This window comes from Crinia signifera, chromosome 1, assembly GCF_055691185.1.
Source record: "Crinia signifera chromosome 1, ASM5569118v1, whole genome shotgun sequence".
Taxonomy (NCBI): domain Eukaryota; kingdom Metazoa; phylum Chordata; class Amphibia; order Anura; family Myobatrachidae; genus Crinia; species Crinia signifera.
In genome coordinates, this window is record NC_139217.1 from 68,321,371 (window position 1) to 68,335,950 (window position 14,580).

At 45.9% G+C, this 14,580-nt stretch overlaps 1 protein-coding gene across 4 annotated transcripts in view; it reads left to right on the forward strand.

Moving 5' to 3' along the window:
* The first annotated feature begins 11,841 nt into the window (after positions 1-11,841).
* Positions 11,842-14,580, forward strand: part of LGI2 (leucine rich repeat LGI family member 2) — a 47,949-nt gene continuing 45,210 nt past the window's right edge. For 2 of the 4 annotated variants that reach the window (XM_083160758.1, XM_083160804.1), the window contains exon 1: positions 12,327-12,426. Coding sequence is in view for 2 of the 4 variants with exons in the window: in XM_083160723.1 (XP_083016849.1) it covers positions 12,137-12,315 (179 nt within the window). In the remaining 2 variants the exon portion in view is untranslated. The other 2 variants (XM_083160723.1, XM_083160692.1) reach the window with 2 other exon arrangements.

The window sequence follows — 14,580 nt, forward strand, 5'->3', positions numbered from 1 at the left end:
GATTAGCTAGTAAGGAGTCGGCCTTATTGGATTTTTCATAACATTTTTGTTTTGACCATAATAGAGCTTGAGACGCCTTAGCAGTGAGAAATTGATCCAACTGGCTGGTCTAACCCCTTTCCTTTCAAATGGGCCTCTACCTTCATCACATATTTAGGCATAGCTCTACCACCCCACCCTCATAATATATATGTGCATATAACATCACTCCAGTTATTCTTAACATCCAGACCAAACTTAATCTCTGCCAAAATCTCCCCCTCAATTTATTGGGATGCTACATCTTATTTAACCCCTTCCCGACATTTGACGTACATTTACGTCATGGTCGGGAAGGACTTCCTGACACATGGCGTAAATGTACGTCATGAGTTCTAACTGTCACCGCGTCTATAGACGCGGTGACAGTTTGGAGATGTCTGCTGTCCCTGACAGCAGACATCCCCCCTCGCCGCCCAGGGGGGGCAGGGATGCCCCCCCCGGTCGGCGATCGCTGTGATTGGCTGTTCAAATCTGAACAGCCATTCACAGCGTTTCCTGTGTTACCGGCGGCTTAGCCGCTCGGTAACACAGAAAACGGTGGTGATCGGTGCTGTTAAATACAGCACCGATCACCACCGATGAGCAGGAGCCCCCCCCCACCCACTCACCCGGCAGCCAGGCAGGTCCTCACTAGGGGAAGCGCTGAGCGCACGCAGCGCTCCCCCCTCCCGCCCCCCCCCGCCAGGCTCAGCAGCAGCAGCAGCAGCATGAGCTGCTGTAAAAGTAAAAAAATAAATAAAAGACACACTGAATTATATATATATATATATATATATATATATATATATATATATGTGTGAAAAGTTTTGAGCCAGAAATGCATTTTTGTGTAAAAAATTACATTTTTTTACACAAAAATGCAGTTCTGGATCAAAATTTTTAATTTTCACAAGGAATGAAGGAGACAAAGCACCCCAAAATCTGTGCCCCAATTTCTCCCGAGTACGGCAATGCCTCACATGTGACCAAAAAATACCATTTGGGTGCATGGCAGGACTCAGAAGGGAAGGAGTGATTTTTGTATTTTGCAGCTCAGATTCTGGTGGAATGACCCCTGAAGCACCCATACAGTGGAACCCCCCCACAAGTGACCCCATTTTGCAAACTACACCCTTTAGGGAATTCATCTAGGGGTATAGTGTACATTTCAAACCCCCAGGGGTTTCACCAATTTTGATACAACTGAGCTGTGAAAATGAAAAATTAAATTTTTTCATTTTCACAGCCCAGTTGTATAAAAATTGGTGAAACCCCTGGGGGTTTGAAATGTACACTATACCCCTAGATGAATTCCCTGAAGGGTGTAGTTTGCAAAATGGGGTCACTTGTGGGGGAGGTTCCTAACTTTTAGCATCTTATGGTGCCTAGAAACCTACATGGTGCCTAAAAAATAATCTCATAAAAAGGAGGCTCCAAAATCAAGTAGGTGCTCCTTCTATTTTGAAGCCTGTGGTTTGGTCAACGTGCACACTAGGGCCACATATAGGATATTTATGAAAACAAAAGAATTGGGGGAATCAATTTTTAGTCACATTTCTCTAGTAAAATGTACTGTGTTCCTTAGAAAAATGTATTAAAATTGCAAATCTGCAAAAAAAATGAAATTTTGAAATTTCACCTACACTTTGTTTTAATTCCTGTGAAACACCTAAAGGGTTAACAAACTTCCAAAATGCTGTTTTGAATACTGTGAGGGGTGCAGTTTTTGAAATGGCATCATTTATGGGGGTGTCTCACATACAAGTCCCTCAAAGTCACATCAGAACTGAACTGGTCCCTAAAAAAATCAGTGTTTGAAATTTTCTTGAAAATTTGAAAATTTGCTATTCATATTGTAAGCCTCCTAGTGTCCAAAAAAATTAAAAGGAAGTTGAAATAATGATGGAAACATAAAGTAGACATATGGTCTATGTTAGTTATTAACTATTTTGAGTGGTATGATTATTTGTCTCACAAGCAGAAAATTTAACATTTTGCAAATTGCTAAATTTTCCATTTTTTTCCGACATTTTGGTATTTTTCACAAAAAAACACAGACTGTATCGACGAAAATTTACCACTAACTTGAAGTACAATGTGTCACGAAAAAACAATCTCAAAATCACTGGGATAAGTAAAAGCAAAAAAAAGTTATCCCCACTTAAGTGATACCTGTCAGATTTGAAAAAAAGGGCTCTGTCAGGAACGCAAAAACTGGCTCTGTCAGGAAGGGGTTAAAATGGCCAGCTTCCCGAAATTGCTCTATGTCTTACAAATGATCCCCATCTAATTTCTAAATCCGACCTATCCTCCCTTCACGTCATGCTAACTAAATTTATTTGGAATTCTAAAAAGCCCAGGATCATCCTATATAAATTGATGCAGTCCACCCAGGGAGATGGAGTCAATCTACCCAATATAAAACAATATAATCTGGCCTGTATTCTCCGCTTTCTGGTAGACTGGATCAATGACTGCTGTTTTTACTGATACTGATCTAGATTCACAATTATGTGCTCCCCATTCTCTTAGCTTTTTTTTTACATGCATGTCCATCTAATCTAACACTGCTCCAGTTTGATAATCTTCTATTGTCCTCTACTATATATGCTTGGAGACCAGATAGAAAATCCCTCCATCTACAACACTTTTATTCCCTATCTCTTCTGTTATTTGGGTACCTAGAGTTCCAGAATGGTAGAGCCATGTCACCTTTTAAGATGTGGCGTTCTTCTGGCATTCTATGTCTACGACACCTACTTAATACGTCTAATGTCCTACTTACGTTTGATGAGGCTATGCAACGATTTCATCTCCTACTGTACCTCACCATACTTTCTCTTATCTTCAAGCCACCCACTATTTGCAGTCAATAATATCTAAGCTACAATACCAAGATATTACAAATCCTTTGTACTAAAATCCACCCAAAATTAGACCCTGAAATTGACCTCCCAGCGCTCACTAAATGGGCCTCCCAATCCTCCTCTCTGGACCCTGATGCCATCTTGAGTACATTTTTAATAAACCTTAAACTTATCCCTGCAGGAAATGTATTATAAACTATGTCACATAGCTTATTTTTCCCTAAGCGCTGTTATTTGATGGGCACTGCAGAGAGATCTGATTGCCCTAAATGCCACACAGCAGACACTGACCTTTTTCATTGTCTCTGGCACTGCCCACACATACACACCATCTGGCAAACATTACACAGTTATGCTACAAGCGCTCTCTGATTATCATTTCAATGTACTGAATCCTGGGCACTGATTGGCTTTATCGCTGATCAACCCAACATCCACAAATATGATAAAAAGCTCATTGTACTTATTGTGCTTATTTCGGCAGTAGGCAAAAAAGCTATCCTACAACAATGGATACAGGCATCAACCCCTTCTTTGGACATGGCGACCGCACAACTACTTTTTTGTTCACCATGGACTGGTTGGAGACCTCATTGCATAAAGAATTGCAAACTCTAACATTATTTAATTGTTAGGACAAATTTATCTAACCCTTACCCTCTCGCACTAAGCTGGCACTTCAGTCCTGCTTTCAAACTACCTCATGGTACTCCGTTCAACTCCAACAAGATACTCCTCCTATTGCCCTCTAATTCTGTTTCTCGACAATCATTTGCTTCTCTTTCCCATTATCATATCCCTTTTATCCTTTTTCTTTCATTCCACACTCTGGGGGGAATTTACTAATATGAAAAACCGAGTTTTTCGTATTAGTATTTCCCCTACGACTGCATACGACTGTTTCAGTCGTATGCAAAGTCGTGTTCCGGAGGAATTCGTATTAGCGGCCGTATATACCGCTGCTAATACGAATTATTTGTAGGCAGTCTGCACGGATCAGTCAGATCCGTGCAGGCTGCAAGGTGTAAAAAAAAATTAAATAAAGCCGAAACCAGCACCAGGCTGACAGAGCCCGGAGCCGGTAATTAAAAATCAGGGAACCCGACAAATAGGGGTTCCCTGATTTTTAACAACCAGCCCCAGGCTCCTGCTCTGGGGCTGGTTCCCAAAATACGGGGGACAAAATGACTAGGGGTCCCCCGTATTTTAAGAACCAGCCCCAGGCAAAACCAGCCAGCAGGGTAATGCCACAGCCGGGGGGAGACTTTTTATGCAAGTCCCCCCGGCCAAAGCATTAACCCTACCGACCAGTCAGCCTGGCCAGGGGCCCTGGGGGAGTGGGGACCCCCCCAATAAAGGGGTCCCCCCCCTCCAGGACTTACCTGACCAGGCTGAAGCCTGGTGCTGTCCTCGATGCCCCTGGGCGGTGGGCATCGAGCTGATAGTGGTGTAAAAAATAGAACAAACTATTGTTTTTTACTGTGGCACTACAAGTGCCAGCAAGCCTCCCCAGCAAGCTGGGACTTGGAGAACCACAAGTCCCAGCCTGCTGGGCATTAAAGGGCCCGCTGGGTCTTGTAGTGCCACAGTAAAAAAAATAGTTAAATAAAACACACTGACACCCATTTTAAATAAAAGTTTAATACACACATTACACACATACTGATACTTACCTATCTTGATCCCGTTGGTAGGTCGCTGGCTCCGGTGTCGGCGGCTCCGGTGTCGGCGGCTCCGTGTCAGCGGCTCCGTGTCGGCGGCTCCGGGGTCGGCGGCCTGTCCGAGGATAATCCATGTTGGACCTGTGGAAGGAAATCCTACTCACCCAGGTCCTCCATGGATGGTCTTCTTTCTTCATCTGTCGACATCCAGGTCTTCTGGCAGCTGCTGACGACTTCCAGCAGCTGCCGGCATCTCCCGCGACGCTCCCCGGCTTTCAGAGCCGGAGAGATCCTTCTTCTTCGGCGTCTGGGCTCAGAATGAATTCTGGCCAATCAGGAGCCACCTAGCCGCCTAGCGGCCAATCAGGAAAGGTCTTTCCTGATTGGCCGCTAGGCGGCTCCTGATTGGCCAGAATTCGGTAAGAAATCTGCAGGTTTTTTTTAAAGCGGCAATCATTTACACTGCAAAATCACACTGGTTTAACAAATCTCTTACTTTCTGAATCTCTCATCCTATTACATTTCACCCTATGGGCCAGATGTACTAAGCTTCAAAAGTGATAAAGTGGAGAGTGATAAAAAAACCCAGCCAATCAGCTCCTGCCTGACATTTTTCAAACACAGTCTGTGACATGGCCGGTAGGAGTTGATTGGTTGGCTGTTTATCACTCTACATTTTAGAACTTTTGAAGCTTAGTGCATCTGACCCACTATGGGCCTTATTCTGGTTGGAGCGGCCGGGCCGTACACGGACGTCCCGGGATTTTTAATGATCTGCGCATGCGTACATTCGCTAATGCGCAGGCGCGAACACTTCACAACGCTTACGGACGGGTCTCTACGTGCGAAAAAACCTATACGCGAGTGTACGGGCATTGGGGGCGGCATAGGGGCGTGATGAGGGGAGCGGCCGAAATAATGAGGGAAAATGGGCGTAAATATGGGCGTACACGGGGGTGTGCACCAAAAATGAGCGGTGCTACTACCGCACGATCGACTACAGCACCGTTCATTTCGGACACAAAACAGGCGGCCGCCAACCGCCATCTCAAACCACCCCTACAGATACCGCATGCCAGCGTGCGCCTGGGTTTGCTAATTTACGCTGCTTACTACCAAACACATACACCTGAATGTAATAACCAATGCTGCAGTCTATTAAGTCCAAACCATGATTTCACTACCTGCAAGCCACACACATCACTCAAACACATTGGAAGCTTATCTTTCTATACTTCTCTACATTTAAAGGTTTGTTTAATTTAAGGTAAGAATCTTTGGTACTTGTGAGTTATCCGGGCGTCCGATTTTTAAATCGGGTCGGATCGGGACATCGCATCGCATCGCATGCGACCATCGGATGCGATGCGATGCGATGCGATGACCCGATTTTTCCATAGGAATCAATGTTAAAATGGACTGAGTCCATTTTAACATGGAATTCAATGGGAAAAAGGGGTCCTTTTCATACCCCTACTATCCAAGTGGGCATGGAGTTGGATATAAACCTGTGGTGAGCGTAGCGAGCCACCGAGCCCGAAGCGTGGCGAGCGGACACGGAATACCGTCCCCTCGCGGGGCTCGCTTCGCTCGCCACGCTTCGGGCTCGGTGGCTCGCTGCGCTCGCCACAGGTTTATATCCAACTCCATGCCCACTTGGATAGTAGGGGTATGAAAAGGACCCCTTTTTCCCATTGAATTCCATGTTAAAATGGACTCAGTCCATTTTAACATTGATTCCTATGGAAAAATCGGGTCATCGCATCCGATGGTCGCATGCGATGCGATGCGATGCGATATCGCATCGCATCGCATCTGATTGTATGCCTTAACTTAAGGCATACAATCAAAAAATCGGACGCCCAGATAACTCACAAGTACCGAATCTTTTTAAGACCTGCTTATATATGCTAAGGTAGGTATTTGCTAAACAGTTATACACATTCACTACGTGCTTTCATAGACTTTACACAGTAGCACACTCAATCTACACAAGTCGATATGTTTTAACGTGTTCACTCTAATACAAACATAGGTTTTGTATTTAGGATACAATAACATAAACCACATCTAACACCTACAAATGATGTTTCAGCAATGTTTTAAGCCCATGGCCACTATTTTGCACATTAATTAATTCAATCAATTAATTAATTTTCATAATTATAGTTGAAAGGCAAGATTTGCAGGTCCATATATGTGAAGGGTATGTCAGCGTACACGGACGTACGCTCACTCTCACGAGCGGTGACATAAGCTGACTTTTCTATTGAAAACAATAGGGACCCGTCCGTGCAAGCTGGCGTACGCTCAGATAGCCGCAAGAAGTCGGTGGGAAGACGGACGAGAGACGTCCGTAAACGGTGGTGTACGCTCAATTGTACGCCAGTTGTCGGAGTGTAAGGGCTGGCCCGTCCGTGTACGTTGGCGTACGCACATTTGTACGCCACTCCCCTTCGACGTTGTTTCTGGCCGTACGTATGCGGCTGAGTTGTGGGTGGACTTAACCCCAACGGCCGCGTACGGATAGCGTACGTTGTTTTGGAACGTACGCACGTTTGGCCGCACCGATCAGAATAAGGCCCTATGTCTCCACTTCTAGTAAAAAAAAAAAAAAACATTTATACATTCCCATTTTTTGTTAGAATGTGTTAATATGCAGGTCATCCAACCTAAAGGCCTAAAGCTGCCCATACACGCTGCTTTGTGGGCGCATACTTTTTGTACTTAGGTTTCATCACATTGCATCGCATTGCATGCACAACGGATGCACATGCAAAGCAATGCAATGTGATCCGTGCTAGTACAGCACGCCCACAAAGCAGCGTGTATGGGCTGCTTTAGGCTATGCGACTTTTCCGGGTGGAGAAGTTGCATCCGATCCCCCCGTGAGCTACCTGTCAGCTTCCCGGGAGGGTCAAATGCGATTTGGCACTGGATGTGCCAATTTTATATGCGATAAATTGCATGTGATAAATCACAGGAAAGACTCCCGGGGGCAGAAGAATTAAAAAAAAAACTAAATTAATGGGCGGTCACTGATTGGCTGAGAGCACACTCAGCCAATCAGCGGCTGCCCATTCTTTTAAATATTTTATTTTTCCCACCAAAACTCTTGCTCGCCGCTTGGAGGTCGGCCCTGCAGCTAGCTGTGTGCCAGTGGTGCGGCACCGCTGGCACACACACCTACAGACAGAAGCAGACGTGATACATTGTGGGTGCTTTTGCTGCTGATGGGTCCCATTCTGATTTATCTTATATTCTGCAGGTCTGACCTCCGATTCCGGTCTGATGCACACGCCGCCATGCATCGGATCTGATCCCATACACATGCGATTTCGGCCGATTTCACCCAATTTCTCAGCCCGATCTGCCAAAATAGGGGGGGGGGGGATCGGGCTCAAATCGCATACTGTATTAACACATATGTGAAATGATTCATAAAATCCTGAAACTTGAAATTTGATGGGTTTATTTACTAAGATGGGAGGTAAATTTGAGATGTTGCCCATAGCAACCAATCAGAATCTACTTCTTATTTATTTATCTAGAAAATAATAGATAGCATCTGATTAGTTGCCCATAGCAACATCCCATCTTCAATAGAACTCCCATCTTAGTAAATAAGCCCCTGGGAGTCCTCAGTATCATTCTCCCACTGTGCAGGCTTATAGCCGGAGCTCCTTCATTGCACTTACCATTATTTAATGCACTGTGCATCCAGCAGCCCATGTGACTCCGCGCTCGTTACTGTATGCACAGTGCAGCGCTTACTCCCGCATATTAAATCCAGTTCTTTCTGTTTGGTGCCGGTGCTTCTGCCATTTTTCACCGTTTGCAAGTATTTCATAGAGCAAAATGAGAAAATTGAAGCAGCCTAAAATGTGATTTACTCTGTAATAAAAAAAAGCAATTCGTAGAGCCAGAGCCAATGCTTCCCAAAAAAAAAGTTGTAAGATTACGGTTTTAAGCCATTTATCAAAAACTAGTTGTTTTAAATGGTATTGTAGCAAACAAGGTTTGTTATGTTACAGATCTATTTTTATGAGGGATGCTTCCTAGAGGATTTCCACTGAAATATCGTTTTCATGGTTCTTACTGTATTTACTGCCTGCTGCTAAATACTAGGCTGTCATCCGTAGACAACCCTTCCCTGTATACTGCTGGTCCGCGTGATCAGAAGGTTACCAACTTTTACGTCGGCAGTGATTAGGTTGACCACTATTGATCGATAGGCATTAGGTCAACACGTTAAAAAGTCATTAGGTCAACATGGTCAAAAGGTCGACATGCAAAATTTAGATGAGCAACAGGTCAAAATTAAAAGGGTCGACATGAGTTTTTAGTGGGGTTTTTGTGTCTATGTCAATTAAGGTGCGGTCACAGCGTTTTCTGGGAGTGCTGCAAAAAAACACACAGGCGGGCCCGGCCATTGGGATGCAGGGCTGCTGAATTCAGCAGTGGCCCCATTCTCTCCAGGGCCATCACAGCACTAAGGGGGGGGGGGAGAATCCATTCGATGGTGAGTAATTGCAAATGGATTTCTCACTTTTTGCACAGCTGCATAGCCATTCGCAGCCGTGCACATGGGGGGGGGGGGGGGGGGATTCTCTCTGTCTGGGAGGGGGATAACTGGATAACTGGGCTGCATCTTGCAGCAATGCGATCAGGTCTGAATCGGCCGCTAAGTCTGTATGCTGCACAGAACAGCTACATTGTAGTACTTTGGTCCTGATTCAGGATGACTCATTCCTGCGCATATTGGGGAGTAATAATTACCCATAATCAGGCTGATTGGAGGTTCCTGGATGAGGCCCATGCTCACTACCCCCTCTCTCCCATTTTACCTGTCAGCCTATCTCTGCTCAGAACATGCTGCTGTGTTCTGGGTCCCGGGAGGATGCTGACACTGAGTGCAGCAGGCAGCAGTTTCTTATGTCTGGTTGCTGGGAGGGGGCGTTGCAAACACACTGACTGAACGCAGTGCTTAAACAGAACTTTATTCATGTTTTGAAGTGGCATGATCACATCAATGTGGTTAGGCTATGCCCTCTTCATTACCCCGGCCTGGCTAAGCTCTCTATGGCCATTCCGGAAACGGCACCTTGCAGCCAGAATCGCTGCTGCATTGCTGCCTGGAGAGTCCTTTACATGCTCCACACAGGCACTCTGCAATCTCTGCAGCCCACTAGAGCATCCTGAGGAAACTCTGGGTTGGACTGCACCATGGTAAGGAGCTCCACCTCCTCTGCAACACCATTGGTTAGCGGGCATGGTTGGGGTGTGGCCAGCTCAGCATAGCCCTGTGAAAGGAAAGCTAAAAATCACACAACTGGCCAAAACCATATTGGACTGCAGGTTGGACAGGCAGATGTAACATATGCCAGCCGCCGCGATGCTACCGCATATGTACTAACATATGCGGCTAGCATCGGGTTGCAGTGACGGAGACCCCTGCAATACCTGTAAAGTGATGTGCGGGGGTCTCCGTCACATCCCGGCAGCTGTCAGTGTCCCCCTGTGTCTCCTCCTCCCCCCTGCAGCCGAAAGTCCTCCCGGCTGTGACACCTGCTGGGGGAGGAGGAGATCAATAGAGGACGGGAGGGGGGGCGCGCGGACGGCGGGTGGCGATAGAAGCCCATAGGCTTCTATAGGGTGGCGATACCTTGCCAGGCGGAAACGGGGCGGACGGGTAATCGTACATAGGAAAATGCGGTAAAACCCCCGTTTTACCGCATTTTCCAGTTAGTACATCCCGCCCATGGAGAGGGATTTAGATTTGGATGGGGTGTTTTCAATTTTAAAGCAAAATTTCACTTAAATAATAATGCCAGATGAACATACACAGGGTGATGTACACGTGGTGACATAGGGGCATACACAGGGTGACAGTGACGCATACTGTATACACAGAGTGAAAGAGGGGTATACACAGCAGCCTCCCTGCTAGTGCATTACCCTAACCCCCACACCCTGCCACCTAAACCTACCCCCCACAACCTAACCTCCCCTCTCTCCCTGTAGCCTAGCCCTAACCTCACTCCTCTGCAGCCTAAGTTCTCCCAGCAGTGCCTTACCCTCCCCCCACCCTTCCCTGGCATACTTACCGATTGGGATGCTGGCTGATGGGATTCAGACGTCAGCATCCTGATCCATTTCAAAGGTCTGACGCCACTGTGTCCTGTCTCTAGTTAGGATACTGGTGTTAGTATACTGAATGCAGCCATCCTGACCGCCAGAATGCTGATCGCATCCCCTCCTCCCCCATATAAGACATTGACGTGGACGGCCACCACTGCTGTTTTCCTGGCTGTCCTGTTTTCTTGGATCTACCTATGGCTCGACATATGCAGTTGGGAGGAGCCTATATGGAGGAGGGGGGGGGGGATAAGAGATTGAACGCCATGCTTCACAGTTGAAAGGTTCAGTGGCATCCAGCAGCAACAATGGACAGACAACAGCATGGAAGCTGAGTGGAGAGTGCACCTTTTCTGTCTACATGCAAAAGCAGCCAATAATTACCCTGCACAGTAAAAATACAAATGTATTAGCTCCCCTTGTATTGCAACATGGTTTGTTCCAGCTACAAAGTAACTTTTTTTTTAATTCTGAATCAGGCCCTGTGTGCACTACCAAAGCTATATCAGCATTACCATCAAGTGAGTGGCTGGTCTACATGCTGGTAATTTATTTTAATTTTTTTATCTTAACCATGGATGGAAGAAAAAGTGGAGAACATGGATCTGAGTTAACCAGGGCCGGATTAAGATCTGTGGGGGCCCTGGACAACAAAATTGTTGACCGCCCCTTGTCGCCCCTTGGTGGATCCACCACTGGGGTTAACACCATTTATTCAGCGTTATTTTTTGTCTTGTTACATAACCCACTGAATTATTACATATCCCCTGTGCACTGGCCCCTATGTGTCCCACACATACAGTACCCTAGGGGACAATCCAGAGTTTGCTATCTTGCAAACATGGAAATAACTACAATACCAGTAGTTGCTAACAGTCAGTATTTTCTTTCGATCTTCGTTGTTGTTTGCATATCCACACTGACACGGCACACAAGCCTATACTAGTGTTAACCCTTTCAGTGCTGCCTAGCCTGGGTCTCCCCGGCCTGACGACCAAGACTAAAATAACACTGGCAATGTGATATACTTGTAAAGGTAAGATTTCCCACGAGCAGTCTCTAAGTAGCTATAGGTCATTCTGTGTGTGACAGATCACCCAGGACAACTGTACACTTGTTCAAAACACACATCTCTTCGGAGCCCTTGCAAGGTCATCCCCTGATTTGTTCTCCTCATGTTCCAGGAGGAACAAGCATGATGAAACGGAGTAAGAACCTTTGCTACTTGGGGATTATTTTTAAACTCCACCGAATGGAGTGTTTAATAAATTATTCATTGGAGGGAAAAAAAAAAAAAACAGGCTGCAGCTGAAATGCTGATGTCAGGAGGCAAATGCAGTGTAGTATGGTGCGGTCAGAATAAGGAATGCCTGCGAGCCAGCTCCTGCTGAGCCTCTGTCCTCGCTCCTTCACAGTGCACACACATACGTTGAGTCTGGGGGGGTCAGGATGATGGCGCTTATTAAGGAACCCCTGCTAATTTTAATTTTGCTCGGATGCATGCAGCACGCTGTTCCACTTAAGAAAGCTGTGAAGTGTCCGTCCACATGCAGCTGCACCAAGGAATCAGTTATCTGTGTCGGCTCTTCCTGGATCCCAAGGACCATTCCCGGCGACCTCAGCTCCTTGTAAGTGGAACGTCGGCAGCAGAAGTTGTATGAATGATGAATACTGTATCCTGACCAACTACAGGAGAGTCCCACAAACAGCATTTTCCTCAGTACCAGGGCAGATTTCAGGTCATATAACATCGTCTGTGTAGTCATGTATAAGTCTCTAATGCATTGATAAGTGAAATGTACAGTAACTGATAGGAATTGTGCATGCACTTTGCTTATAGGAACATTATGCAAAATATATTCAAAAACGCGGGTATCCGCGCAGGTGTGGCTTGTCTGGACCGTTGATGTTGTGTAACTAGTCTGGACCGTTGATGTTGTGTGGCTTGTCTGCTGCTCTGAAATGAATTTCAATGAATCCCCTTTATTACCTCAGACACCAAGCGATTGCAGAGATCATAATGCACTTTCACCCACTGTTGTCCATTACTGACACTCCTTAACCTCATGTAGGTAAGGTCGGCAAGCAGTGGTCTCCATCTCTGCACCACCACAAATGTCCGTCTTTCAAATTTAATGAGTTCTGGGTACGCTGACAGATTTGTCATTAGTTGATGACAATTAGTCAGCTGGATCTGTTCCTTGTTCTCATATATCAAAAATGATCAATCCCACGTGGCCAACACCAACATTGCATTTGTCTGCGGGCGGAAGACGAATCTTTGTTTTAACTTTTCAATTAGAAAAAAGTGCCATACTGTATTGTTGGAATGTTCTGTGCACTGTACTCTCTTCTTTAAGCTCCTCAAGTGTCCTTAACTACACCAAAGTTCCCACCTAAACTGAAATGATTTCTGTAAGTCACCACAGCCCTTCTTGACTTGCCTACCCAAAGGCTATACTGCTGGCCCCTTCCCTGACTGGTTACATGATCAGGTCCTGTCCTGCATTGCTTACTTTATGCCTGTTTGTATATGTGTTGTGTACAACACATAGAGAAATATTGGCAGTTGGATGCACAAACAACATAGGAGTCATGGATTTCCATAAGAGTGTTGTTAAATCAGAAGCTGGGACATAGGGGTCTATGTACTAAGCTTATGAGAGTGATAAAGTGTAGCGGAATAAAGTAACAGCCAATCAGCAACTAGCAGCCATGTCCTATGCTGTGTTTGAAAGATGGCAATTTAGGGGCAGATTGATTGGTACTTTATCTTTCTCCACTTTATTTCTCTACAAAACTTAGTACATTTGCTGGTACTTGCTTCCTAGCACGGCGCCTACGATTTTACTCATATGCCTTCGTTTTGATCGCATCGATCGCATGCGATGTGATCAAAACGATGATTTAATTGTACATGCACCCTGATGGGTGATTACTATGTTATATGCACCCCCATTGTTAACGCCACCGCCACTATGAACGCCAACCCGCAGCGTGGTGAGTGCAGCGGTACGCGTCCTCCGACCTTTTCATACCCTCACTATCCACGTCGGCGTGGAGTTTTTTTTATATAGTGTGGCGAGCCCGAAGCGTGGCGAGCGGACGCGGATAACTTCACATGTATTCCGCGTCCCCTCGCGGGGCTCGCCATGCGTCGGGCGCGGTGGCTCGCTGCGCTTGCCAAACTATATATAATCAACTCCAAGGCGACGTGGATAGTTGGGGTATGAAAAGGTCGGAGGATGCGTACCGCCGCCCCTCGCCACGCTTCGGGTTGGCGTTGATAGTGGGGGTGGCGTTAACAATGCGGGTGCATTTAACATAGTAATCACCCATCAGGGTGGCTGTACAATTTAAAATCGCATCGCATTCCATTGTAATGGCATGCGATGCGATATTAAAATTGTACAGTGCGGCTTTTAGACCCGAAAATCGGGTCCCATCGCATACCACTAATTAAGGTATGCGATGGCATGCGATGGGCGCCGTGCTAGGACACAAGTACCCATTTGCTCCATATTAAGAAAAATATGATCTCACTCCGGCATAAAATAGCCTGTGACCCTCAGGTTGAGTATGGGTCGTAGGTTCGACCAATATTAGGTCTACACATTAAAATAGGTCAACATAGCTTTGGTCGACTGGGTTTGAAGGTTGACACAAGTATTAGGTTGACAATGACTAGGTCGACAGTCAAAATGTCGACATGAGATTTTCACGTTTTTGTCCCAAATGTTGACATGGACACCGTAAATTCGCTTCGGGCTCGGTGCCTCGCTACACTCTACACACGAGTCTATTCTCCCTCCACGCCCTAGTGGATGGTAGTGTGTGAGATTCCGCCTGTCGGCACATGTCGGCTAATTTTTTTTTATAGTGAAAAATTCATG